This window comes from Pezoporus wallicus, unplaced genomic scaffold, assembly GCF_028554395.1.
Source record: "Pezoporus wallicus isolate ANWC-B61680 ecotype Strahan unplaced genomic scaffold, APGP_CSIRO_Pwel_v1 contig_3817, whole genome shotgun sequence".
Taxonomy (NCBI): domain Eukaryota; kingdom Metazoa; phylum Chordata; class Aves; order Psittaciformes; family Psittacidae; genus Pezoporus; species Pezoporus wallicus.
In genome coordinates, this window is record NW_026635157.1 from 9,364,003 (window position 1) to 9,390,271 (window position 26,269).

Genomic DNA, 26,269 nt, shown 5'->3' on the forward strand with positions numbered 1-26,269 from the left:
TAGTATCTGGAATTTTCTGTAATCTTTTCCTATGCATTCTTCCTTATGATGATGGAGACATTTGTTAACCAACGACCAACACATAATTCTGTTTTCTGGGGGGGTTAGGTGTCCTTAATAGGTGGAGACTGTCTGACTTGTTCCTGTCGTGAATGATCTTGAGAGCAAATCTACTCAGCCATGTCGTACGGTGTGAGTTTTGGGGATCCTAATCAACTAGCCCAACGCATAACGTCTAACATCCAGAAGATCACACAATGCTGTAAGTTGCATTTATGCATGTTTTATATGAAAGTTAATAATGGTGGTGTGCCCTGTTCAAGGTTAGTTTCTAAGATTCATTCATGGGAATTCACTCTTTGACCTCACTTGCTCATTTGATATTTCTGTGGCACCCCATGCAGCAGATCCAGTCTTTTGTCTGTATGGTTAAGCGTGATCTATTCTGGTGAAGTATAAGATCACTCTGTATTTACTAAATGAATAAATAATTAGTAAGATGGCTGCTGGTAATAAGCCAGTCTTGTTCTGGCCAGTTATGTGGCACCTTAAGATGGTAGGTTGAGATGTTTGCTGAGCAATGATTGCATCAAGTATTTGCTGTAGGTTGAACTGTTTAGCAGGAATAGAAACTGTGACCTTGCAGCTTACCCTTGGAAGTACATATTAGATATGTAAATCAGATTGTGTAAATTTCAGTACTTTATAGGGGTGCTCAAGAGTTAAATTAGGCTGCTAGGGTTTTCAGTCCTTTTTCTTTTCCTTCCATTTTCCATTATGTTTTTCATATGTGTGTGTAAAGAAAATACAGTTTTGTCTCAAATCACACAGAGTATATTTTTCATCAGAAGGGTGCTAGCCATGAACAGCGTATGGCTAGGTTTTGACATGCATATTTTTAATGTTGTGCAGGATGTGGTGTGCATGCAGAAATGGGTATTTTATTATTAAAACTTCTGATCAGTTAAGTCAGTATTAATAAAAACTTCGGTCTTTGTTTTGCAGACAAGTTCTAGGAGTTAGTATTTGTAGCACAGACAAATGGCATAGTTGGGTTTTGCCTGTTTTTCCAGCTACATTTCATATTTTCTTCCAGAAGGAATTTAGATCTCAACAGATGGGAATCAAAATTGCAACTTTGCTTTATTGAAACACTTCTGTACATGAGGATTGTATTTCTTCAACCTAAAAATTGACAAACTGGCTCCATAAAAGCCCTTTCACTTTATTTTATAGAATCTGACGAGTTAATTCACTCCGTGTTCCAGGCACCTGCCAACCTGTAACAGACATTGAGGCTCCAAAGTGTGAAAAAGAAATCTAAGTTGTCAGGTGAAAACATAAAATGAAATCAGAGGTTAAAACTGGAGCACTGTGAAGAGAGTTGCTGAACATAATTAACCAGGTAGTCCTTAGTCTCATCCTGCCTCTTCCATCTCACCTCCCACTTCTCTGTCTCCATCCCCTTGTGACAGCAAGCTGCCCAGGCCTAGATAGGAGATGTGCCACAGGAGTTACCTGCAGTCCTGTTCTCCTTTCCTTTTTAAAGTCGAGAAGTCTGAACAATAGACAGGTGCTTCTACCATTCCAAGACCTAAGTCTGAATTGAAGTTGGCTTCACTGCTGCATAGCTTTAGAAACAGGAGCTTTGCCTTCAGAAGCTCCAGCCAAGCACTTTTCTAGGACAGTTAGGTGTACACAGCTGGATTCCGTCCCTTGCCTTTCTGTAGACCTTACTGAACTGTAACCACTCAGCTATTCTTGTAGTCCATTCACCTCTGGTAGATTTTATGAGGATCTGAATCCTATCAATATGTTGGACATGTTTCTTAGACTGAGCTCTCTAAGGGCTCATGTACACTTTTCTAGCTATTTTGTTCCCATATGTAGTATCTGTCCACCTTCTTGGTGGAAGGTGTGAGCTGTGAGAGCTTCCAGGTCAAATGAGGACAAACCTACAAGCTTAGGGGACCTATAGTTCTCGTCAGCTGCTGAGCAGGTGTCTCTTAGACTGCAATTTATGATCTTGGTTAGGAAGAAATAGGGAAAGAAACAGGCGTCTTGACCCAAAATCCATGTTTTTCTTTTTAAGCATTTGATTTGATTTTGCACTTCTGTCCAGAAATGCTTAGGATCTGTGAGATGCCTCAACACGTTTGAAATTTTCTTGGTCAATCTGGCATTGTGTAGATACACTTGTTTTCAGAGTGAGATTGAGTGAGAAAGTTCCATTTCAAATCACCAAACCGTTTCAGGGGGATCCTCAAATCTAATTCACACTTCTAAAATGCAGGCAAACTGTGAATACCACTACAGAGATATAGATGAAATACAGAGTAGTTGAAAGCTGGCTTTTCCAGCTAGAAGCTGGCCCTTTAACTTTTGGGAGAAATAAAGAGCAGCTTCCTATATTAGACAACACTGTGCTGCTGAGGTTTCATAACATACCAGAGTTTTATAGGAAGTAGCGCTGGTCAGAACAACCATAGCATTTCTTCAAGGTTGAATTAATACACATACACCCTCCAAGTAATACATTTGATCTGGGTTTTTTTTCTGATTCTGTTTTGAATACACCATACACATACAAGATTAAATATCTCACATTTAATACTGTGACACTGCTGTTGTATTAATACTTTTATTTCCTAGTTTATGTACCCACTGTAACTGATTGACAAGCAAAGCTCGTCTCTATGCTGGTTTAGCACACCATTTCCAGAATTAAATCAGTGGCAAGATAGTGTTTTTATTTTGGGTTGTTCTGTGTTAGTGGAGTGGACCTATATATGTGTATCTTGTAGCAGCTGGGGTGGCTTAGCACCCTTTTAACTTTGAAGAGCAGATTTTATTGATATGTTTGTTGATCCAGTCATGCAGTTGATTGTTATGTTGAAGATATGTTAAGAGTTGTAAATTGCTTCTGCCTTGCCTCAAGTGCTGGTGGACTACTACAGTGCTAGCTGTAGTGGGCTGTTAAGAATTTCTTTGGAGGAGAAGCTGTTGGCGGGCATTCTTAGGACTTTGACAATATAAATACTAGCTAACTAAGCAGCATACACTATTGTCTGCACTCTGAGTTCTCTTGGAAATTTAAGCCAGGAGGGCACCTATGTATGTTTGGCATCCCAAACCCCAGAGCATTCTATGAAAAGAAGGTTCTTTCAGCTGTTCTTTAAACAGGCATCAGTGGTTTCCCTTGGGGTTTCCAGCATTTCTGCACAAGTAAGTGCTCATAACATCACTTAGCAGCATCTAGGGAATGGAGTCTACTTTCCTCAGCCTGAAACTCATGTTTTATCAGCAACACCTCTGAGCTGAGATTTAGGGAACTAGCCTGTGGGGCATTTTTCCATAACTTTTGTTGAAAGTGTTCCACTGAGCAGCTGGAATTGTAAAACTTAAGGCAATTCTTAACATCCAGTGTAGAGCAGCAGGCCTCAGGCAGGAGAAGGACAGTTAGACTCTCAGACTCCCTGCTAGCATTTTTAGAGAATCCATGTGACTTGTCTTTGAGCAGTGTTGTAAAACCTGGGGAGCCAGAATCACATGTGCTTGAATGAGTTGCAGTGTTGTGTGCTGAAGCTTGGTGAGGTCAGTGATGCCTGCAAGCTATGTCTCACTGGTCTGGTTTCGGGTCTGGGTTAATAGTGATGAGAAGCAGATCTGCAAACAGCTAGGGAAACTTCAGATTTAAATAATAAAACCAAAAAAGTGTATAATGAGCTTTGGCACCTCTTAGACTTAGGCAGCTGCTAAATTTCTGTCTTACTAGGACAAAACTTATGATTAAGGTTTGAAAGTCTGTATGAAATCTGATCCAAAGTAAGTGTAATTCTCATTCCAGGCTTATCTTTTATCTGATTATAAAACAAGATCACACACATCCTGTTGCACTTTTGAAATATGAATTTAAAGATGGCCAAGGTTTGTCCCTAACTTTCTGAATATGAAGGACAGAAATACAGAGACTGACGCAGGGTTGAGCGCTTCAACCTGCCTGGGATTTCAGATGGAGAACTTATTATCAAGGTGTTTTAATCAGAATTTACTGAAGGAGGAGTAGTTCCAGAACTGGGTTTCATATGTTGAGTTTTCACTTATGTGGCAGCTTAATGGCAGTTGCAATTAACTTGAGAGAAGTCTCAAAGCCTTGCTTCAGTATTTCCTTGAAATATTGCCTGTTGGTCACTTGTTTACAGGAACTGAATAGACAGGGAATGAGCGTGATGCACAGAAACAAGACTAGCTAGCAATAAATATATCTAATTTTTAATATTTTTAATTTAGCAAAACAAGTCCTGCAAGCTTACAAATCTGTATTTCTGTCAGGCATGTTAATTTGTCATACTAGGGATATGTCTAGTAGGATAAGAGTATGAGTCCATATTTTTTTTTCCTATGGTGTTTTCCTCCTCTTCTTCAAGCACATGTAACAAATTGTACAATAGGATATCTATCTTTCAACAAATGGAAAAGATGAAAGTAGAATAAGTAAAGCAAACAAAAAGCCCAATTGAAAAGCTTTAAAATGCTAATTTCAGACTTCTTACAACTGCGAAGATGAAGGGGAGCAGTTCTTAGAAATCTGACAGTTTTCTGCATTTTGTAGAATAGATTCTCTGTGTTAAGCAAAACAAGGGAAAGCATTTTGTTTGAAAAGATGTTCTGAAGAGGCAGCAAAATGGGAATTGCATTCATCTGTAGGGACAACTCCACGGTTGTAGGATATGGTTAGAGGAGTAGGGGCTTCCTGCCTAGCTGGAAAGATTTAACTTGTGCCTCTGACAGAAAGTGCAAGAAAAAGTAACCAGCTGTGGTTTTTCCTCCCCCCACATATTACTTCTCTAGTCTTTCTCCCATGCATGGGTCATTGAGGAAGCAGACTTATATACCTTTGTTTTGCTTTGCTCGTAATATTTGTAGCTACTGCATATGTCATTCAGCACAGTCCCTGAAGAAAGTAAGAACACTACAACCTAGATAGGTAACTAAGGTAACTGTCATACCTCCACTGACGTCTTAAGCCAAGCTTTGGGAGTTTTGCTTTAGAAACGGTTTAGAATGCCGTTTTTTGCTTGGAAACACAGAACAAAGTCTGGCTTGGATAAAGTACACCCAGTCTTTAAGTTTTAGAGATTTCTGCTTTTCTAATTGTACTCAAAGTTATAGAAACTATGATAACTGAAGTGAAGCATCCATATTCCCTTCCTACCTCTTCCTTCCCAGCTCCTCCAGTTTATAAAGGTTGTGGCAGGATTTTGTGCAGTGATAGTAGTGAAGTCAGTAAGGATGGCATAATCTACCCTTGCTCACTATTGGCAAGGTCAGTGATAGATTTTGTCTTGTTCAAGCTCACTGAAAATCAGCCCAGCAGGAGAAACATATGCTTTGCATGCTGCAAGATTAAATAAATAAATACATATAACTCAGTAGCCACAATCCACATATGACTATGGGGAATCTGCCTGGCTTTGAAAGATTCTTTCTCCTAAGGACTCATGCTTTCTGCTGACTTTCTGTTCATTGAGGTATCACAAACATCAATTCATATAGAGCACATTCCCTGAAGGTCAGCTTCAGCCAGCAGAGATCACTGTGCCATGTAACAGTGAGTTAGTCCAATTTCTGTTGCATCCCAAGTTTTCTATAAGCCAGTATTTTCACTGGACGTTGTTAAAATGGGAGTTGAATTACATTAATCATACAACCTTCCCTTTCATTTTATGTAACTGTCGAAAATTGGAAGCATAGAGTAAGCTCTGAAGAAGATTAGAGTTCTGACATGTGCCTTTTTATTGTGGTTTAAGCCTGATAGGTAGCTAAAACATTCAGCTACAACAGGCTGAAACATTGATGAAAAACTATGTCTGCCACTGTGTTTGTAACACCAACAGATTCACATGATAATTCTTTAACTAGAGAAGGATACAAAAGGGAGAGTGAAAAGTAAATTGAATCACTGAGGTGTTGAAATCTGAACCCATATGAAAGCAAAATTCTGTTTTGTCTATATTTAAAGCGCGGTTTTGTACAAGTGTGGTTTTAAAGCAAATAGGCTTAAAGTAGAGTTTGAGACTTTTAACAATAATATTGCCAGCTGCAGTTAACTAGAATTTAACTGTGGGAACACACTGGTTGGAACAAATCTTTTGTTATTATTGTAGCTGTTGTCAGGAGGGTTTCTTGGATTTAGGATAAAATTTCAGTAAGACCTGGAAAAGGCTGGTTAATTAGGTGTTCTAAGCACCCGCTTATGGTCCTTCATATTCCATTTTCTAGGTTTTTAAGGCTGAGGAATTGAACTTGAATGTGCTACATGTGCAAGTCATAATTTATATATGGAGTATAATAGGAGGAGAAATCCAGGTATTTCACGTCTTTCTAAATGAGGTGAGGACATGAAGCCCACAGTTCTTTTAGAAATAAACTATTTCTGAAAATTATTTGCATGCTATTCCTAAGGGCTTTGTACTGCATTAAGTAGCATATATTCTTAAGGTAGTATGCCTCACAGATTTTTTATTTTTTTTCTTTTAATGAATTTAGAGAATGCTGTTAATATTTTTTGGTGTTTTGTCTTGTTTGTTAAAAATATTTTGTTTCTATGGAAATTGACATATGAAACAATGTCTTCTGTGGGTGACACTGCACAAGAGGGACAGGGGTTTATTGATGCTAGCAGCAGAATAGAGTGAAAAGTGGGTCTTCCATGGACACCTCAGCATGCTGTCTACGTCAGTAAAGATTTTTTTCCTTATCCTACAGTTTTGCAATGCCTTAGTTAACTAGTCTGGGCAAGGTGGGTACTAAAGAGCTCCTGAGTTAGCTTCCTGTATTAGTGATCTGACCTCTTAAAAAATATGGCTTTCTTCATGTAGGTGGGTTGGGTTTATGATATTTGTGAAGTTACTGTTTACTGCAGAATCATGTGTCATTTTCATAATTTAATAAGCTACTGGTATTCTTTAGAGAAAAGTTCAGACTTCAGTGCTTCACGAAGTTACCATAAAAAATTTAAGATATTAAATAAAAAGTGATTGTAACTTGATTTAATGACTTCCCCTTGGCTGAGCAGTAGCAGTTGATCAAATGATTAGTTGTTGTGCACTTATGCAATGTGTATTTAGTGTGCTCTACACCCACATTAGAAGAACAGGCATTACTTCAGTTCCACTTCACAGTGTCCTTGAAGGGCCATTGCAGGTGGTAGAACACTATCATGGAATAACGACAACAGCACTGAAAAACTGAAGGCAGATCCTGAACTCCAGGCATTGTCAGTGGTTTTCCTGGTCACCTGGGGGCACGATTCTATTCAGAAATGCTAGAAGCTCTAATAAAATCCAGCAGGAGAGGATAAAAGACTTTGTGTTTTCCCACTTTTTCATGCTTAATGAGTCTTAAGTCCTTAGAGCTCTGACTACATTTTTCATCTCCATCTTCATTTTATTTTCTCCTTCCCACACATACTTCAGTTACTCTTTTTCTCTGTGCCAATGTGTTGTCCACTTCTAGAATAATTAGTATTATACACTGAGTTAAGACAAAATAAAGCAAATAACTTAAAACCAAATTATTCATGTTTTTAGATACTTGATTCCAATTAGGTGAGCTTTTTAATAAGCTGGTGTCCTAGATTTGATTCCTCTAGTAAACTGTTACTCTTGGTTGAAGTAGGGTTAGCACAGCATTGTGATTTATTTAAAATTGTACTGTGAACTACACTAGTAGCTTTGAAGAGGATCTTCTGCTTATACATTAAGTGTAAATCTGCTGAATCTATTGCAACTACCTTAGGTTGCTATGTGCAACACCTTTTATTAAAAGATTGATCCAGGAATGTTTTCTCCAGTCTCTGTTCATCTTTAGTCAAGTACCATCTATTGATATGCGGAAGGAAAACAGATTGAATTGAATTTGAATAAATTGAGGAAGTCTGCTGTCCCCAGGCAAGAGCAGTTTGATGTGGTGTAATTTTTACAAATAATTCTTCTATTCCAGTAACCTGCTCTGAAGTGACTCTGAAGTTTATTACATTCCACACAACTTAATCTGCAACTAGATGTGCAGTTGACTCACTTGTTCAGCTGGAAACAACTAGGAAGTTTCTTCATAGTTACCCAACCGGTGGCAGCGCATGTAAGGTCTTTGACGGAGCATTTCTAGTGACTGTGCTGGTAGTGTATTCGCTGCTTATTTGCCTCATGAAGCCATAGCCAAGCCTGAGCCTCATGTGGAGCAGACTTTGCATTTGGAGACACAAAGGAATGCTTTGCTGATTCTGTTTATTCTGTTTGGGTTCAGGAACTAGGAATATGACTAGAAGTCAATGACTTTAAATCCCCATTGTTTGTTTTAGTTCTGTGAACCTTAGGCAGTGACTAAAACTATCTGTCCATATTTAAGAAAAGACATGGAGGCTACAATTAATATTCAGGAGCAACTGTAGCTGCTGGTTCGAACACTGCTTTGCTACTCCTTCCTGTGACAGGTCCCAAATCTTGCTGTTCTGAAGGGCAGGTTTCATTGTACTTGCCCTGCCTGCTTGTCTGGTTCTTGTCCTTTGCAGTACAATGCCTTGGTGTTAGTTACTCATGTTGATGCTGGTGTTTTTTCCATACACACCTAATGGGTGCCACATTTTCTGTGAAAGCATTAGACTGTAGCTTCCCAAAACTGCGCAAGGTGGTGGGTCTGGCTTGGACTGTAGCACTGAAGGAAACTGTAGCTGGGTGGCTGTAACAGAGTCTTGATGATCCCAGTAAGAAGTGAGTTTCCAGGCTTCAGAATAACAAGTAGTATTTATTAAACATACTTTCCTGCCCAGTTTCATGCTTTTATGTTGTGCCCTTCTTTTTAGATTGGATTATGTGTTACGTCACTCTCCAGCTGTGAAGCTGCAACAGACTTGGTCATGGCCACTGGGGGGTTTAAAGTTTGGTTTTCCAGATGTTAAATAGAATTGAGGTTGAGATAGGAAGATAGCTGATTGTAGGTAACCTGGGAAAGCTTCTTTCCTGTAGCTGGAGTTATTTGTAAGCGTTCAAAGACCATCCTCAGTTTCCCTTGTCTCACGCTAGGGGTGAATGTGGTGCTTGGACCTTCTCAGTCCTGCCAGAGAAGGTGGGTGACTTACAGTCTCTTCTTCATTTCCCTCCTTTTAGTTCTTTACCTTTCAAACATTCAAACATAGGATTTTACTGAAGGGGCCTTTGCACCTTTAATTCTGCAACAGTACTGTAGTGTAACAGCCTATACAGTGATTATTGATTCTCAGTTGGGGATAAGACTGCTCCTGTGTTTTTAGAGGCAAGAAGTTTTTTATGTTTTGATCTTCGTTGTATTAATTAACTTGTTTCTTTATTTTAAGTTTGAAACTTCCTGTGTGATCTTAAACACTTTCATGTCCAAGGAGCAGTTACATGAACATGGGTTTACTTCTGGTAATGGAACAGCCTTGCAGAGCCAGCTGAAAAACAAGAAAAGATGAGGAAAAAGGAGATGAAACTTTCTTCTTCCTACCCGGCTAAAAGCCAGCTTTTAAGCAAGGACAGTGTGTGATCCAGTATATGAAATACATTTTTATCTAAGGAAAAAGCAGTATATATTGCAGATCTGGATGAACATGTTTCTCAAATACTCCTACCTGTTAAAAAATGTGAATATTCCCACTGTGAATCTTGCTACTCCTGTAAGTCATTTTGAGAAAAGCAGCCTTATATATGAGGGGTTTTTTTCCTGTGCCCCCCCCCCCTTTTTTTTTTTCTCTGACTAGAGGGAACACTGATTAGAAATGGAACAACTGTTTGGCTAAGTAAAAGCAAATATGAGCTGAGTCTTAAATAGTTTTCTCTGTAGAAATTCAGGTTAGGTTTTAATTGTTTCTCTGGCTCATCATTAACCATGCCTGACCAGTTCCTGAGCATGTGACAGACCTGAATGTAGCTGAAGAGCTTTCATCAGCTAATAGGTATGTATTATGATATCTTGACCAGGAATGCCACAAAGATAAGTGAAAAGTATTTTTACTAATGTAGTATTGGTTCTTTATAATGTAAGACTACGTTTCAGGTGGAAAAAGTGAGATTATTTTTTTTTGCATGTGAGATAGCAACTGCTTGGAGAAAATGTACTTTGCTTGCATGGTATCATGTACCCTGGTCACTGCACTGCCTAGTTCCTAGTGGGGACTTGTCTTCTGTGGTGGCTTATAGCCAGGCTAAGCTGGCAAGGTACAGCTACTGCCACTTTCAGTATGAGCCCTGAAAGAGCTGTGGATCTTCATTATATGCAAACATCTACCGTGATCTTCAGTGTAGAAGTGGCTTCAGGAGCATGCATGCCTCTGATGAAGGCTGTTGCGATATCCTGGTGACTGATGCAGAACGCCTGCATGCACATGGTATGTGCCCTTCTGCAGCTCCTGAGCAAAGTCCAGCAGCTAGCTAGCTGTACATACCCAAGGAACCTGTCAGACTTTGCACTGAAATGGATTACAATCATGCACAAGATCTAGTCAGACGCTGTTACAGGATTGGTAATGCCCAGGAGGGACCTTTGGTAGTCATATTACTCCTATCTTTTAAAGCTCCTTGGGAAGTTAGAAGAATTGGGAAGGGTGAATACCTAAAGAGTGAGGTAACCTAGGAAAACATCAAAACTGTGCTCTGATCTTAGGTCCCTTATTGTTACCAGTATGTTTATAGCGCAGAACTAGGACTTTGAGTTGGGCCTAGGCCTTTGGCTCTCTGGGAAACTTGAACATTACTGATGGATTGAGAGGCACCAAAGCAGCTGCCAGGTGCCTTGACATGCCAATATGAATTCCTTGTGCAGGGGCAAAAAGCTCTGGTTAAACGAGGGAGGCAGTACCCTTATAAATACCACCATCAGCAGTAAAGTTGGGAAATAAGGAGTCTTTGCTTAATGAAAAAAAATCCAGGTTTCCTGCAGTTCCGCTCTTCAGTGCCAAGATTCTCTCCCTGCTTGTTTCCCAGATGGGTCTGTAGAGGGAGCCAGCAGAGGTGCTTCTGCAGTTTAACCTTCAGGAGAAGAGACTAAAGTTACTCTGCTTTTCCCTTGAGGAAAGGAATCGATATTCACTTTTACCTAAGAAGTTTCAAAGCTTTGAATCAAATTCTGCAAGATGGCTGTGCATACATATAAGGGAACAAAACACCTTACATCTGTGATCCAGGTGATAATGTCTTATTGACTATTTCTAGTTTTGTTTTTATCAGTAAAGATATATGAGTCCATGAGTCTGGACAAATATCTGTGGTTTAGGTGGTTTTCTGATCATATGTTTAGTGTTGTATCAAATGTCTGAAAAAGTAGTAGCTACAGTAAGAAATCTGTTTAAAAAAACAAAAAACAAGCCAAACCAAAAAAACTGGAAGACTATAAAGGTATACTTTTTTCTATCCTGTATACACTCCATCATGTTTATATGAAGGAGTACAAAGGATGGATTTCTTTAACTCATCAATCTGCAGGTGTGTACTGTAAATCAAGATTTTGGGAAGGTCAGCTTCTCTAATTTTTCTGTGTCATACTGGTCCTTTCAGCTTGCTTTTGTCTTTTTATGAAGACAGCCTCAGGAGTGCTGCTGAAGCTTGTTGGCCCAAATTTACTTATACTGCTCCACCTTTTTTTCATTTGCTTACTTGAATAAGCAGTATTTCACTTTTCAATGCAGTGTACTTCGTATGAACAAAAAAAATGAGAAATGCTATTTTTTTCTTAATAATATCCTTATTGTGAAAGGTTAAGGTGGAAGATGCTAACTTTACAGGAAGCCCAGAAAAATCAGTGCCTTGTTTAGGTTTTTTTCCCCCTTTAATTGATTTTTTTTTTTTTTTACTTTGAGATTTGAAATCCTGTTAACATTTTGTGATGTTGACGCAGACTTAATAGACTTCTTGGTAAAATGTATTTGAATTTTGCTCTGCATTCTTGAATCCTGACCTGAGCTGGGATGAACTTCCCTCTGCTTGGAATCATGTTGCTGAACAGCTATGTGCTGCTAGCTTTTAAATTTACCTCAATTATCTGGTTGTGTTCAGTTTTAGATGAGGCATGTGTATCTAACTGGGAATGCAAATATTGTAGGTATAGGCTTTGTTTCAGAGAATTACTCGAGTAGAGAGCCTTTGTTTAAAGCAAAACGCTGTTATTTTCTTTATTTGCACTTAACTAATACATCTCTAGGTGGCGATAGGACACACCGGTACTTTTTCTGCCTGGAAAGCGTCTGTTAGCAGACTGCTCGCAGTTTGTTTTGCGTTGGGTTTTTTGTGGGGTGAGGGGGGTGGGGTGTTGGTTGTTGATGTTGTTGCTGGTTTTGGGGTGTTGGTTGGTTGGTTCTTTTGAATTCTCCCTGTAAAAGTACATACAGAATCACAGCTCGTTGGCTCTTGAAATAGAGGGGACGGTGCTCTGGAACAAACAAAGGATATTTTATGTTCAATTTTACAGATATTAGATTCATAGAACACCAGGTTGGAAGCACTTCAAGGATCATCTGGCTCAACCTTTCGAGGCAAAGCATGACCTAGACTAGATGTCCCAGCACCCTGTCCAGCTGAATCTTGAAAGTGCCTAGTGCTGGGGAATCCAGCACTTCCCCAGGAAGATTATTCCAGTGGTTGATTGTTCTCATTGTGAAAAACTTTCTTCTTGTGTCCAGTTGGAATCTTCTTGGGAGTAACTTGTGCCCAAAACCCCTCAGCTTTTTCTGTGTGACTCCTTGTAAAAAAAGAGAGTCTCTATCTTCTTTTTAGCCACCCTTTAAATACTGGAACATGATGATAAGAAGCCTGAGACTTCTCTAGGCTGCAGCTATCTCTGCCAAAAATAATGCCAGCCATTTATCTTTTTTTTTTGTTAAAACGATGCATTACACTGAACATAAAAAGAGAAGGCTGAATTGCCCAGTGTCTGTGTTTATCAGTACTTGTAACCAGCACCAAGTGCCAACAAGTGTGCTGGGCTGGACAGTTCCCAGGTCCCAGCAGGCAGGAGGCCTCCACCACTCAGGAAAAGGCTGGTGCTTGCAGAAGGGGGCAACTGTAGGCAAAATTCCAAAGTTTTCACTGATTATTTGCTGCTTTTCAACTTAACTAAAATATACTCTGTGTGAAACCCCTCTGACAGTGCTGTTCCCTTCAGTAATTCTTTTAGTAGCTTGTGTCCATTCAATTCCCCCAAATAAATTTGAAGTATTTGATTTTTACTTCATGGAAAACTTGGGTACAAACTTTTCCCTTTTTTTGATATCTTCATTACCTGGGTGTGTTCAGAAGGAATTTGCTATAACAGTTGTCAACATTGGGATGTTGTGTAAAGCAGTGTAGAAAAGCCAATATTATCTACTTCACTGGAAACTTGTTATGAAACAAAAATTAGAATTAATAGTATTACTAAAAACTTGCTAAGGCATTCCAGTTCTATCTACATGCTTAACACAGGTCACAGGTAACTTCCTTATAACTGAAATTGTCTGTTACAGATCTCTTCCACAGTGAATGGAAAAATACATAGTTATTTTGTCTGGGTTTTTTTGTTTAATTGTTTTAAGGTTTTCTTCATTGCTTAGAGATGCCTTTTACTGAAATTTAACTGTATTTAGGAAAAAAATATATCAACTGAGGATCCCACATTGTAACATACCATCATATTTTCTACTGACCGTGGTATACCAGTCTACCTGGAGAGGGCCACAGAACTACAGGGAAGACAAGTCTACTTCTAGCTGAGGTCTAAATTGTTTTGCATGCGGGTATTATTTTGTTTTAGAACATGTGAAGGTGTTAAATAAAGGAAAACCGCATAGAGGATACTAGTTTTGCAGTGTGATAAACTGCATATCCTTGAAGCATCTTGGTTTTTTCCTTGCTTTCTCATTTGTCAGTTAAATATATTAAGCTGGAAATAAGACTCAGATGATGTGCTACTTCTTGCAGTTAAAAAAAAATCATTGGTGATTTGTATCGCACATTTAAAACTAAGGATTTCAAAATTACAGTTTAAACCTTGGCACCCAATTATTTATATTTTTTTAGTGTCCTGTAAGCCCCTAAATCCTTTGTCGTTGTCTCTTCATCAGTGCATTGGTTCTGAAAAAATTGCGTATGATAATCTCATGGCAGTCTTTAATGTGGCTTTTCAAAATTACATGTGCAAAACGTGATTAAACCAACATCAGAATTGTTCTGCTTATTTTAACAATTAATAATAAAAGGCTGGATTTATACTTATTATAATTACATTTTTAACCGATTTTTAAATTATTTGTTTCTGTCTAGACACTTGAATACCTTCCTATCCTTTCTAAGAAGCTCTGGGCTTTTGATTGATCAAAAATCATTCACTAGTTTTTTCTGGAACTTCTTGAGTGGAGTCTTCGTAGTAGGTTGAAAAACTCTTGAGTATCAGTTTCTGAAAACTTTTTTGTCTTTAGACTTGTCAAGCAAAAATGCATAAAATTAAGTGGGGAATTGTCCATGCCCCATTAAGATTTCTCTTCCTCTTCACAAACAGCTGCTGAAATACAGAGAATACTACATCAGCTTGGAACACCACAAGACACGCCTGAGTTGAGGCAACAGCTGTGAGTACTTCACATGAAAAGGTTTAATTTCATTGCATTGTAAATAGTCTCCTGGTAGGTGTTGAGGTGGGCGTTTTGTTAAGCAGAGTGCTCGATCTCGCCGAGAAAGGCAAGGATAGAGAAATACTTGAAACTTAAATGTGGAGGTGGGCCTTTTAAAATTAATCTTGAATAGTCTGTAAACTAGAGTCAGCTGTTTTGCCCATGTAGATTGCCTGAAGTATCAATACATGTGTAAAACCTATTCTGTATGTCAGCCAAGGGAAAGTGGCAGGACAATATCGCTGTTTAAAAAATAAACATCCATACACTTCACTCCAGTCAACTCTTCAAATCTGTCTAAGTTTCGCAAGGTAATTAATATACTGGGGGGCTTTTGTGAGATCTGATAGCTGGGGAGAAAAGGGAATGTCTTTTTAGTGATGAAAGCTACAGTAAGGGATAATACTATGAAATAAACGTACCAGAAATACTAAAATAGCAGAAGTGAAATAAGGCTCCAAGGCAGATGCTGTGCTGTAGTTCAGTCACCTGAAGGTGGACTTTCATTAGTATGCCACTAACAGAGACAGTTCTCCCCTTCCTTTCATGGTCTAATGAACTGGTACAATTTTTTCCATTAAACTCCTTTGCCACATTAATCTCAGGATCATAAATGCGCGTAAGCGATGTATTGTGCTAACCCTGTGGGTGAGACAGTCGGCAGTTTTCAGCATAGTTAATGTTGAACTGTGGCCATTGAATAGTAGTAGGAGGTGTGTAATGGACCAAAGGCATCCATTCATTTTTGTGTGAACAGCCATATTGCTTTGTAATAGCCTAAGTTCAGGGCCCATAAAGTTAGTCAGGTACAGTCCACCATGGATATCCTACTGAAGACAGTGTATAGGTGAAGGTCAATATGCACAGTTCATGCAATAACCAGATAGAATCTAGGCATAAATTCACAACTGAACAAGACAAACTATTGTGAAGGACATACTCCTGTCTCTTTGTGGAAGTAACATTTATAGTAAGCTTCCTTGAGGTTTTTATCTGTCCGTTTTTCACTTGCCTGAATATTTGGCCTTTCCTTTCATGTTGGCACTTATCTGAAGAGTTATTTGGTTATTTTAATATTTATACTGATTGTTTGCTAGTAGCTTTTCAGATAAAACCTTTTTATATATGCTGGGGAGGAGAATGCAAAAGCAGATAAAGAATTTGAGTTGCTCCAGGAACATCAAAAGCAGAGGCAAAAAAACCCAAACAAAACAAAACAAAAAGGCAGTGCTGTTGAAGACGGGCTTCTTTTTAACCACTGTTAAACCTATTAGTAAATAGTGAAGTTTTCAGCTAAGTTCACAGCTATTGTATCATGGGAGAATATAGATCTCTCTTTCTTGGTGCTTTCATGGTGTTTCCTGTAGTTTGTCTAATTTGGAAATGACCAGGTATTTCCAACTATTGATAGCCTCAAAAGGACCATGAAAGCTTGTTTTGAAAACTGAGTAATGATGCTGTCACGTTGAGGAACACACCTTCTTCAGCATCTGTCCCAACTGGAATCCCTGATGTCACACCTTTACAGTAAAGAACAGAGTAAAGATGGCTTCCTTCACTTTAAGAGAAGAGTTTGTTACTGCTGCGTTTCTGAGAATCAGTGAAATTTAAACATAGTAACCTAATGGTCTCTAATGAAACTTTGCTTTTGTTTTTTAGGCAACAGAAGCAGCAATACACCAACCAGCTTGCCAAAGAAACTGACAAACACATTAAAGAATTTGGATCTTTGCCTGCAACAAGTGAACAGGTATAAAACCAAAGAGCATGCCTTGTTTGACTGTCATGTTGGCTCATGTAGAGTATTTGAGTGACTTCAGTTTTGCATGTCTATTTTTGTGCTTCTCACCAGGCTTTCAAAGCACTGCTTAGTTAGTCAACATATTTGCACAACAGGGACACTGTTGCAGCCTGTACTTGTCCCAGAGTTTTTTTTATGTATCAGGAATGAGGTAGTCTGCTTGAAATGGTAGGAATCAAGGCCTGTGCCTGTGCCTGTCACTGTGCCTGTGATTTCAGGTAGTTGGGCACTTTGTAATCTCTTGCAGTGATGCTGGCTCTGCAAGCACTCTGACTGCTTCCAGGGTCAAGGAATCAGGGCAGGCAGCCAGTCCTGTTCACCCACTGTCCAAATAACGGGATTATGCACAGTAGATATGTCACTCTGTTCAGCATATGTGCTATGTCTTGTGCACAGGCTTTTCCTTTTTTTAAGAGGGGTGGGCAGGAGTTGTTGCTGAAACAACGTGTAAAGTCTTTAAATGGCTTCTTGCCATTGCCTGTGTAAAATCTTGTCAGGAGTTAACATGGCTGTTGTCATTGTCATCCTCCTATATGCCACTGTACAGTTTCATATCCTTGCAAAATCTGTCTCTATAAGGGAAGAGCAACAGCATCCCTGAAAATGTGTTCAGGTTATTGTCAATTCAGGCAATTTGCCTGGTCAGTGGCTGGTTAGCAAGGAGCCTTTAGGAAAACGAAGTGTCTTGAAATGCTGAATTCAAATGGCAGGCCGTGATCCATGTGTGCCCATCCTGTCAAACTGTAACCTTCAGACAGAGGTGTTAAAACTTAGTCTTGGTGTATAACCTCTAGTTCAGGCAAAGCATGTTTGGGTTGGTTAATTTTTAATTTTGTTTTTTTGTTTGTTTTATGGGTTTTCTACCTTGGAGCTGGAAAACCAGTGGTGAGATGTTTACTGCTTAATTTACTTCTTTTATCATGAGCATCTTCATCAAAGCTACCCCCTGATGAAATGCATAAATAACAGATTGCTGAATGGCAAATTATAGCCTCTGAGAAATGTGGAAGGAAGGGTTGATGTAATGTTTGTCTTTAGGGAAATATGGCGGAGGCTTTCCTCAGTGCCCAGTATTTCTCTTTCCTTCCCTACATTCTTAGAAAATAATAATAATAATAGAAAAGCCTGAAAGATTAGAACAGGTATTTTTGTACCGGTTCTTAAGCACTTTGGGGGCATATGAACCGACTTCTGGATGCAGCTCAATATGTATTTCCAGTATTTATGTAAAATACATGTGAAGTGCCATGTTCTTTCTTTTCTGCACTCCTTCTCCCACCTTTGCATATTTTAGCATCCACAGGTTCAAAACATTTCATACTGAAACAGTAGGCTTTATAATCAGCAGATAATAAGGAAGGTAGAAGCTTTCTTGTTCCTGCCTATTTGTCATTTCCAGCTGTTAAAATAAAAACATTTATTTCCTCTTTAAATCAGATTGTGATCCCAGAGGAAAGGTTTGTCCGTGCAGGTACAAATGGTTTTGTAGACAGCTTTCCCTTACACCTATTTAGAAAACCAAACAAACAAACAAGAATATATGGCTTAGCATTGAGCAGCCTTTAAATGCAGAGCCTTGAAAACCCTGAGCTTATTTGACTTGTTAAAACTTTTTCTCCTATAGCGTCAAAGAAAAATACAGAAAGACCGTCTTGTTGGGGAGTTCACCACAGCACTAACAAATTTCCAAAGACTCCAAAGGCAAGCTGCTGAGAAAGAAAAAGACTTTGTAGCCAGAGTAAGAGCCAGCTCAAGGGTATCTGTAAGTATCAAGAAATGCACCATTGTTCTCTGTTTGCAATGGTGTTGGTGTTCTACATTAAACTTGTATCCGCAACGCTACATAAAAAAGCTCATATCTGACTCCAAATACAGCAAAATGTGTGCTATATGTGACTTTACAGTAAAGGCTGAAATAAGCTGTAATAATACTCCCAGCTTCCCCAATAATTGTTATTTTTTCCTTGCCTTTGTTACACGAAGGCATGAACTGCCCCCAGGTTCATGCTGTAATCTTGAAAAAGCAGGTTTTATTAGATTTTAAAATGCTTTTGCTAGACCTTTTAATATCAATAGGTTTTTCCTGCAGGGAAGGATCACTTGCCAGATTTCTATGCAGTAACAGTGGAGAAATGCTGAAGAGCTTGAGATGTTGAGCTTTTCTTTGTTAGCGTATCTATTTTGCCTTTTCACTCTGTGCCAAATACGCATTGCTATGCTTGTAAATTTTAGCAGGCAGTTACGGAGCTGAATAGTTTTGCTTGTATTTCAGCTTTAGGCAAATGCTATATATGCTATATAACAAAATCAGGATGAGAACATGTTAGATCATGTTTCAGTAAGAAGCTGACTTAATATAAAACTTGACTCATTATAGAAATGCTGACAGTGCTTTTTTCAGGGCCATAATGTTTTATTTATACTTTTAAACACCGATCATGTAGGGTGGTGCTCCTGAAGATACCTACAAGGAACGAACACTTGTCTCTTGGGACAGGTAGGCTGAATTTGTTAATAAGTCTTAACCTAGTTCAGAATAATAAATGGCTTGCAGAGAAGCCAGCTGCCAATTTATTTTTTTAATTCTTCTGATCAGTTGCCTTTTTCTAGAGGGAGTTGGGATAGGTTGTTCAGTTGGGCTTTCTTCCATAGGGCAAGGGTAGAGAAGAGACTTTTGTGGGATAGGTGGGAAGAAAAGGAATGGTTCACATCTCCCCTTTTTTCCCCATGTTTCAGCTTTAGTCATCTGCTTATGCTTAAGCTGCCCTAAGCCTGTATTTGGGCTTTCTGAGACCCAAGCTTAGGTAAGCAGAGTCCACCCTGCAAACAGAGCAGAACTGTTGTGATAAGGGTCCAGTGTTATCTGGGAACTCTCATTGCTTTCATAGTCTCTGAGAACTGCTTCTCAATCTTAGATTCTTTTTTGTTGGCTAGTTTCGTTTTTGCCTCAGATGGATGTAAACTTTGCCTTTGTATTTATACTTGGAATTTCCAGATAGCTAGCTGAATGCTATGTACATTGTTGCTGCAGCGGCAGCTTCCTATACCGAAGAGGTGACTTAGACCCTTTTTTTTTCCCTTGTTAGCTAGACAGGCAAGAGTAAAAATGTACATTTTGTCAACCGATAATGTAAAGTATGTGCCTGTCGTTTTATTCTTCCGAGTGGTTTTTCACCGTGCCTGTTCTGTTCTGGGTGGGGATTTTTTTGTTTGATAGTCAACCACAGGCACAACAAGTGCAAGATGAAGAAATTACAGAAGATGATCTCCGTCTTATTCAGGAGAGGGAATCTTCCATTAGGCAGCTTGAGGTAAGTACAAGTCCTTTTACAGCAGAATATGCTTTTAATGTTTTCAAAGCAAAAGAACATTTTAAAGTGGCGTGAACATTAATTACAGACATAAATCTTGTGGAGTTAGTATTTGTTTGTGGATGTGTGTTTTTCCTTCAAAACTACAAATAATTGCCTTTAGATGTGAAATATGCATTAGAGCTCTTCTATATGAAAGCTGTGTTTCAATACTCTAACTTCAGTGGTTCAGTTATGGAGTAAGGGAGTGCTTATGTGATTGCAAAAAAAAAAACAAATCCAAAAAAACCCACATAATTTTTTTTTTTCAGGATAGTGGTGCTATCACATAACCTTTTTAAACAGTGAATATAAATGTAGCAAAATTATCCCTTTCCTCTCAGGCATTCCCAATGTATTGTTCAACGTCTAAATTTTGTAAGCAGCTTTTCGGAACATTCCTGGAAATAAAGAGATACTCTGTTTCATTCAAACTTCTGTAATTTAGGGCTTGTGAAAAAGTTAAAAAACATTTAAAAATGAGATGTAAGCTACACATAAAACTTGTCATGTGATGAAATACTGACAGCAAGAGGCTTCTCTGAAAGCAAAATGAATTTTTCCAGCCATTCTGGAAAAAACACGTCTCTGCCATCAACAAGAAAGATGCTGGAACTAGAGTGTGTCAGGAAGTCTTGCTCATGCATGTAGCAAAATCTATTCTATCTATAAATTTTTCAGTAATCTCTTCCTTGCCACCCATATGTTAATTTACAGTAAATTGAACTAAATGTCTATCAGTCATTAGTTAAGAAGAGATCATATGGATGGTAACTTGGCATCTATCACTTCATTATAACCAGATGGTAATAGGATATAGTGTAATAAAGGTGCAAAAGCCTGGCCATATCATTTCTGTGAATTGTGGTGCTTGTGAAATTTGTTTGTGTTTAGTTCAATAGGTGCACTAAAACTAACACAAAATACTTTCTGCCTGCCTTTATTAGTTTAAGTGGGTAGCTTTTAAGCAAAGCTGTCATGAGCCTTTCCCTTCAGTTAAACTAATACGAGTATAAGTATAGCCAAGCCCTCAGCCATGAGAGGTCCCATTTTAGATGTGAAGTGTACTTTGTGTGCATACTTACCCTCAGGTAGTTTGATTATGGTAAACTTGATCTCATAATACCAAAAGATGTCCAAGTAAACTTTTTTTTTATCCTTTAGTGCAGAAAGTCATGGATATATACTCAGGAGGAGGAGGAGCTGTATTTGTGTCTAAATGTACAGAGATATTAGAATATGTTATGTCAATTAATGCAATGATTGTTTCCATGCAGGCAGATATTATGGACATCAATGAAATTTTTAAAGATCTAGGAATGATGATCCATGAGCAAGGTGATGTGATAGGTAAGTCCAATTGAAACATTCTCTGAAAATCTTTTATTATGTTTCTCTGGAGAGCAGCAGTGTAGAGCTCCCTTTTGCTGGAAAATTTCCTCTAATGAAAATATCAATGCTAAAGCAAACCAGGTGCAACCTAATAATGGGTAGACTGAGGTGACTGGGAATATGCGAAGAAGGTGTGTTTAAAATGTTCTATAAATAATTATGTCGTTTTTAATATGTATATAATGTCCTTAAGAGCAGATTTTTGAACTGTTTGTACCTAAAATAGGGGTTCGTGTGGGCAGTTTTACTGTATTAACTAACGATATAAGTGTGCAGATTCAGCAAAGGTTCCTGCTTTGCCCCCGATGCAGGCAGGTTTATTCTTTTAAAGAAATGTGATTGGAAAATATATTTTCTGAGTCTGCTGCTAAGCCATGCTGTTGTCTATGTCCAGCATACATTTTCAAATCTTTTTCTATCACTTCAGCCCATAACCTGTTCATATTTTTCCAGGAAAAAATAAAAAATAAAATATCCGTGTCACCATGATAGCATACCAAATTAGTCATGGCTCTTGGGCTGTTCTGTGTGTCCATTTCCTCTGATTTCATAAACGTTAGGACTTTTTTAATCTGAGCAGAGGGTTGTCAGTAGGAACTTGGAGGACAAGTAAAAATGGGGTGGGGGGGTGTTAAAATAAAAACAAAAAAGTAGGAGTACTGAAAGTTTCTACCTCATAAGTATAGTGTTGACCAAACTTCCATAAATCAAGGTACAAAACTTTGTGTACTGATGAAGAGAAGACAAAGCAGTTGGGGGGCAACTGTTACGTATGCTCTCAAGTGTATTTCAGCATTCCAAACCTTTGGCTAGGTTATGACTGACCAAAATTTTTAACTCTTCCCATTTAAAATAAAGACAGCATAGAAGCCAATGTGGAGAATGCAGATGTACATGTGCAGCAAGCAAACCAGCAGCTGTCAAGAGCAGCAGACTACCAGGTAATGTCAGTGTCGACTTCCAGTTGTGTGTCCTTTCTCAGTAGTCTTGACTTCCACTTTCTTCTGTAGTTTAGCTTTCCTCAAGGCTTGGAGACTTCCTTAAAGGTTTATGTTAGACTACCATGGTATTATGTTGGACTACCGTGGTACTTCTGGGTCACTCTAAAACAAAAGTCAGTGACCTCTGAAAGCTGTGGGTTTCCTGTAAAATTAGCCAGGCTGTTTCATAGCACCTGGAGCTTTGTTTAAAAAACAAATCAAAACCACCTAAACAAACAGAACCCCCAAACAAACCAACCTCTCCTTTTACAGCTCAAGAAGTAAAAAGTTCCTGTATATGGAGAGCAAGCCTCTAAAGATAACTGGAGGACTAGGGAAGATGGGCAGGGAAGTCTTCTGAAGATGCTGCCAGTTAGCACTGATTTTTGCTGTCTAAAATCTTCTCAAAGCTGTATATATCCAGCTTCTGTTAATTGCTACCCTGGTGCTAAAAACCTATTTCAAAATCTCCAATTTTTTTTTAAAAAGCCTTTTAAATACCCTTAAATGCCATTTCTGTTGAACATTTTTGAAACTCGTTAGAAATAATCTTATTAGTAATAAATCTTCCCTCTTAAGTCAGTTAGTCCTGGGAATTTTTTATTTTTTTTTTTTTGATCCTCTAATGTATTAGTAAAGCCAGCACAGTAAATCAATGACAAAATGTCTGAAGGATTGCCTGCTGATTTCAGAAGTGAGAGAGGGAAAGGAGTGAATGCATCCTTGAACTGTATTCTAAGTGGCAGTAACTGGCACATTAAGTATGGTGGTTGGCTCCTATCACGATACTAACAAAGTTCAGGAAAAAACACCCAGGCAGAAGAACCTCGGCCAAGTAGAGCAAAGCCTGGCTTTGCTTCTGCAGCTGTGGCCTGGAATCCCAAGATCTGAGTGTTGTTACCACTTGGCTATCAGCACAAGCTTGTGAAACCCACTTGTAATTTCCTTTCCTGCTGTGAAGGAAACCTTTCGATTCCATAACCTTTAGATAAATGATGACAGACTGCTGCAAGTCTTGGATGCTCTGGTATCTCAACTTACAGACCCGTATGGAAGATGTGAAAATTCTGAGTCTCTAGTCAGGTTTCTCTCTCTTTTTTTTTTTTTGTGTGTGTTGGTTTTTTTTTTAAGAGCATGTTGCACCTAAACTTGACAAAAACAACTTTAAAATAACCCTGTCAGTAGATGCAAAGCCAGTCTTCCACAAGTCTAAAATTGCAGTCTGTTGTCCCCTTCTGCATATACATTAATAGTCTTTTTTTTTTTTTTTTTGAACAGACCATTTCTGCCTCCTCTACTCTGCAGATTGTCTGTTTTCCTCTATATGTGGTCGCCTGCTCTCCCATGTTTTCTTTCCATCAGTGTTCTAGTTATATCCATTTATTATGTTACTTACATTCTCTTTCATTAGTTTATGATGTATGCCAGAAAATACCACTGAAATCATTCTCCTGAATGATACAGCCATAAAAGTAAGTTGTGGATAACTTTGCTTTTTTTTCTTCAGCAACTTTATATAACTCGTTAGTAAGGACACAATTTAGTTAAGTTGCACAAGCAGTAGGACCTTAAAAGCATTTGAATAGTCTTCTGATGTGGTGGTGCAGTTTTCAATCAACTTGGATTTGTTGTTTTTTTTTTTTTTTTTCTCTATTGGCAGCAAAGATCCCGAAAGAAGATGTGCATCCTCATCATTGTACTTGCTGTTGGAGTATTGCTTCTTGGAATCATCCTATGGTTAGCTACAAGATAAGCCTCTGGAGAAAGTGTTGTAATTGGTATTTAAATTATGAAAGGAAATTCCTAGTCATGGTTTGTTCATCATGAAGCTGAATAAAATAATAGTCCTGTACTTCATCATGCTTACTTTTTTTATGACTTTTTGTTTTAACCTGATAAGTAACGTTCTCAGTACTACCATCAGTATAACTGCCTGCCCTCTTGGACATGGGTGCTGTCAAAGTCATAAACTGTTCTCTTAACTTAAATGTAAAAACCTCTTAAGGTTTAGGGGGCTAATCAAAATCCTGATACGTTGCTTTGATGGGGCAGGCAATTATCTTTTGGGATATTGCTAAATGTTGCTGCCAAAACAAACTCCAGAACTGTTGCTTGAGGCAACAAATTCACATCTCATAATTTATTTTTAAGTTAGAAATGTCTTTCTAGCTCACTTTTCATCCCGCTCATCTGCCCATTTGATATGGGTCATTCAAAAATAAGATGTAGGTTGCTGAAGTCGGTGTGATAGATCTGTTTTATAACTGAAGCCTTTGAATTAAGCATTCAGTTTGCTGAAATCTTTTAGATGCTTCATTTATCTCTGTACCTGGCATTGAGCATGTTTATGCCTGGAAGCCTCCTGCAAAGGTAGGTAGGGTGGATGATGTAGTTATGTGGATTTTTTGTTTCAGTTCTTGCATTAAGAAATACTGTGTTTTATGTGGACACACTTGGTATCTTTGCATCTGAAGTGTGGCTTGGCTACATGAAAATAAGCTCTGTGAATTCTTAGGCTTACTGGGAAGAATAGAAGTTCCCAACTTCCTAACTGCACTTGAATGTCACTGTTCTGAAACTGCTGTGATTCGGTTTCTGTGAACAGATCCAAAGTAGTATGTGAGGTCTTTCATACAGCTGAAGAAAAGAAGATTACGAGTTCAATTCCAAGTTCAAGAGTGGTATTTGAAATGAAGTCGAAATCAATTGAACTGATTCAAACTGTTTAAGACTTTTGATGGGTATAGCCTTTAAAATGACCTTTTTCCTTTTGTGCCATTTCGTACTAAGATATTAAAAAATGTAACAACACTTTTTTGCCAATTAACCTATTTGCCTTTTTAAGTGATCTTGATGAACTAATCTGAAAAGTGTACAGAAGAAAAAGTTACTTAATCTGTATTTTATAAAGTTCTTATACACCAGACTGATAGCTAATGCACTGTTTACATGGTGAGATATGAAATATTATTTGGGAACAATCTAACTGTAAGCATAAATGGACTTCAGAATTGTAACCATGAAGCCAAAATAAAGGTCTTTTAAAGAGTATGTTTTCTAGTTGTTCCTTTTTTTTTTTCTGACTCTGTCTTTACAAGCACAGCTGTTGTCTTTGCCTTTATGTAAATGACTGAAACTTCTCCAGACAACTCCAGAAAACTTCAGTTCTGCTGGCTGATCAGCCCAGAGGGACCTCTGTCCCTCTGCTGCACTTCTCATGATTAATGAAAATGCTCCTGGTTCTTGCATTCTCACCTGAGCCCAGTGTCAGGAGGAAAGACTGCTCTGCTCTGCATGGGTGCTGAGGATAGATTGTTTCTAGCTCTTCTTTGGCATAGCATGAAACTTTTGAGGGATTGGAATCCATGGTGCAGGAAGGAGGCCTCTGCTGTATTTGGATTCCAAAAGAAACGGAGGAAAATAAGTCCTGTGAAGCTGCATGATCATGTTCTATGTAATGTGGAGAAAGTCTCTGAGATTAAAAGGGGAATTGAAGTTGCTGTATGGACTCTTGTGTGTTGAGATCCCAGTGACTACTGTTCCTGTGTCTGCCTTTGTGCTGAGAGTGAGGCTGGGACTCTGTATACCCTTACTTGATGAATAACCGTAAGATATGCTTTGGGCCACTGCTAGCCATAGTAAGGCTAGCACTACTGATGCTAATGACTTTTTTTGTTTCCAGACTACGCTAGTCTAATCTAGAAGAGCAGTCAGTGTTATGGCTGAGTAGCTTTCTCACCAGTGAACTGTCTAAAACTGTCTCTGGATGTTTCCCAGCTTTAATGTTTAACAAACTTCACAATATTGTAAACAGGCACAAGGGAATGGCCTGATCCTATTTGCTCAGGTGATGCTTTTAACTGTTGCAGTATCTCATACCTGCTTCTGTTAGTGACTGATTACACTGACCTGCTGGGGAAGGAAAAACAGCACTTCAACAGCAGGTCTTCAGCTTTGACTCCTGGCAGATTGGAAATTCTGGCTAGGCTTGATACTTGTCACCTTTTGTATGCATTGAAATTTGTCTGGTTGGTTGGTTTTCTACTGGGAGGGTTCCCTACTAAAAGGCTTACCGATTTGAAGAATATTG

At 38.6% G+C, this 26,269-nt stretch overlaps 1 protein-coding gene across 2 annotated transcripts; it reads left to right on the plus strand.

Moving 5' to 3' along the window:
- STX7 (syntaxin 7) lies at positions 1 to 24,132 on the plus strand. 2 transcript variants are annotated; one of them, XM_057408306.1, is made up of 9 exons: positions 1 to 262; positions 14,545 to 14,614; positions 16,316 to 16,406; positions 18,082 to 18,219; positions 18,902 to 18,954; positions 19,675 to 19,768; positions 21,085 to 21,157; positions 22,058 to 22,140; positions 23,845 to 24,132. In XM_057408306.1, the coding sequence occupies exons 1-9, from the start codon at positions 181 to 183 to the stop codon at positions 24,004 to 24,006; spliced, it is 846 nt and encodes a 281-aa protein (XP_057264289.1). In that variant the 5' UTR covers positions 1 to 180; the 3' UTR covers positions 24,007 to 24,132. The 2 variants fall into 2 exon arrangements, with proteins under 2 accessions (XP_057264289.1, XP_057264296.1); XM_057408313.1 differs by having other exon boundaries at positions 13 to 262; positions 23,840 to 24,066.
- Positions 24,133 to 26,269: the final 2,137 nt, after the last annotated feature.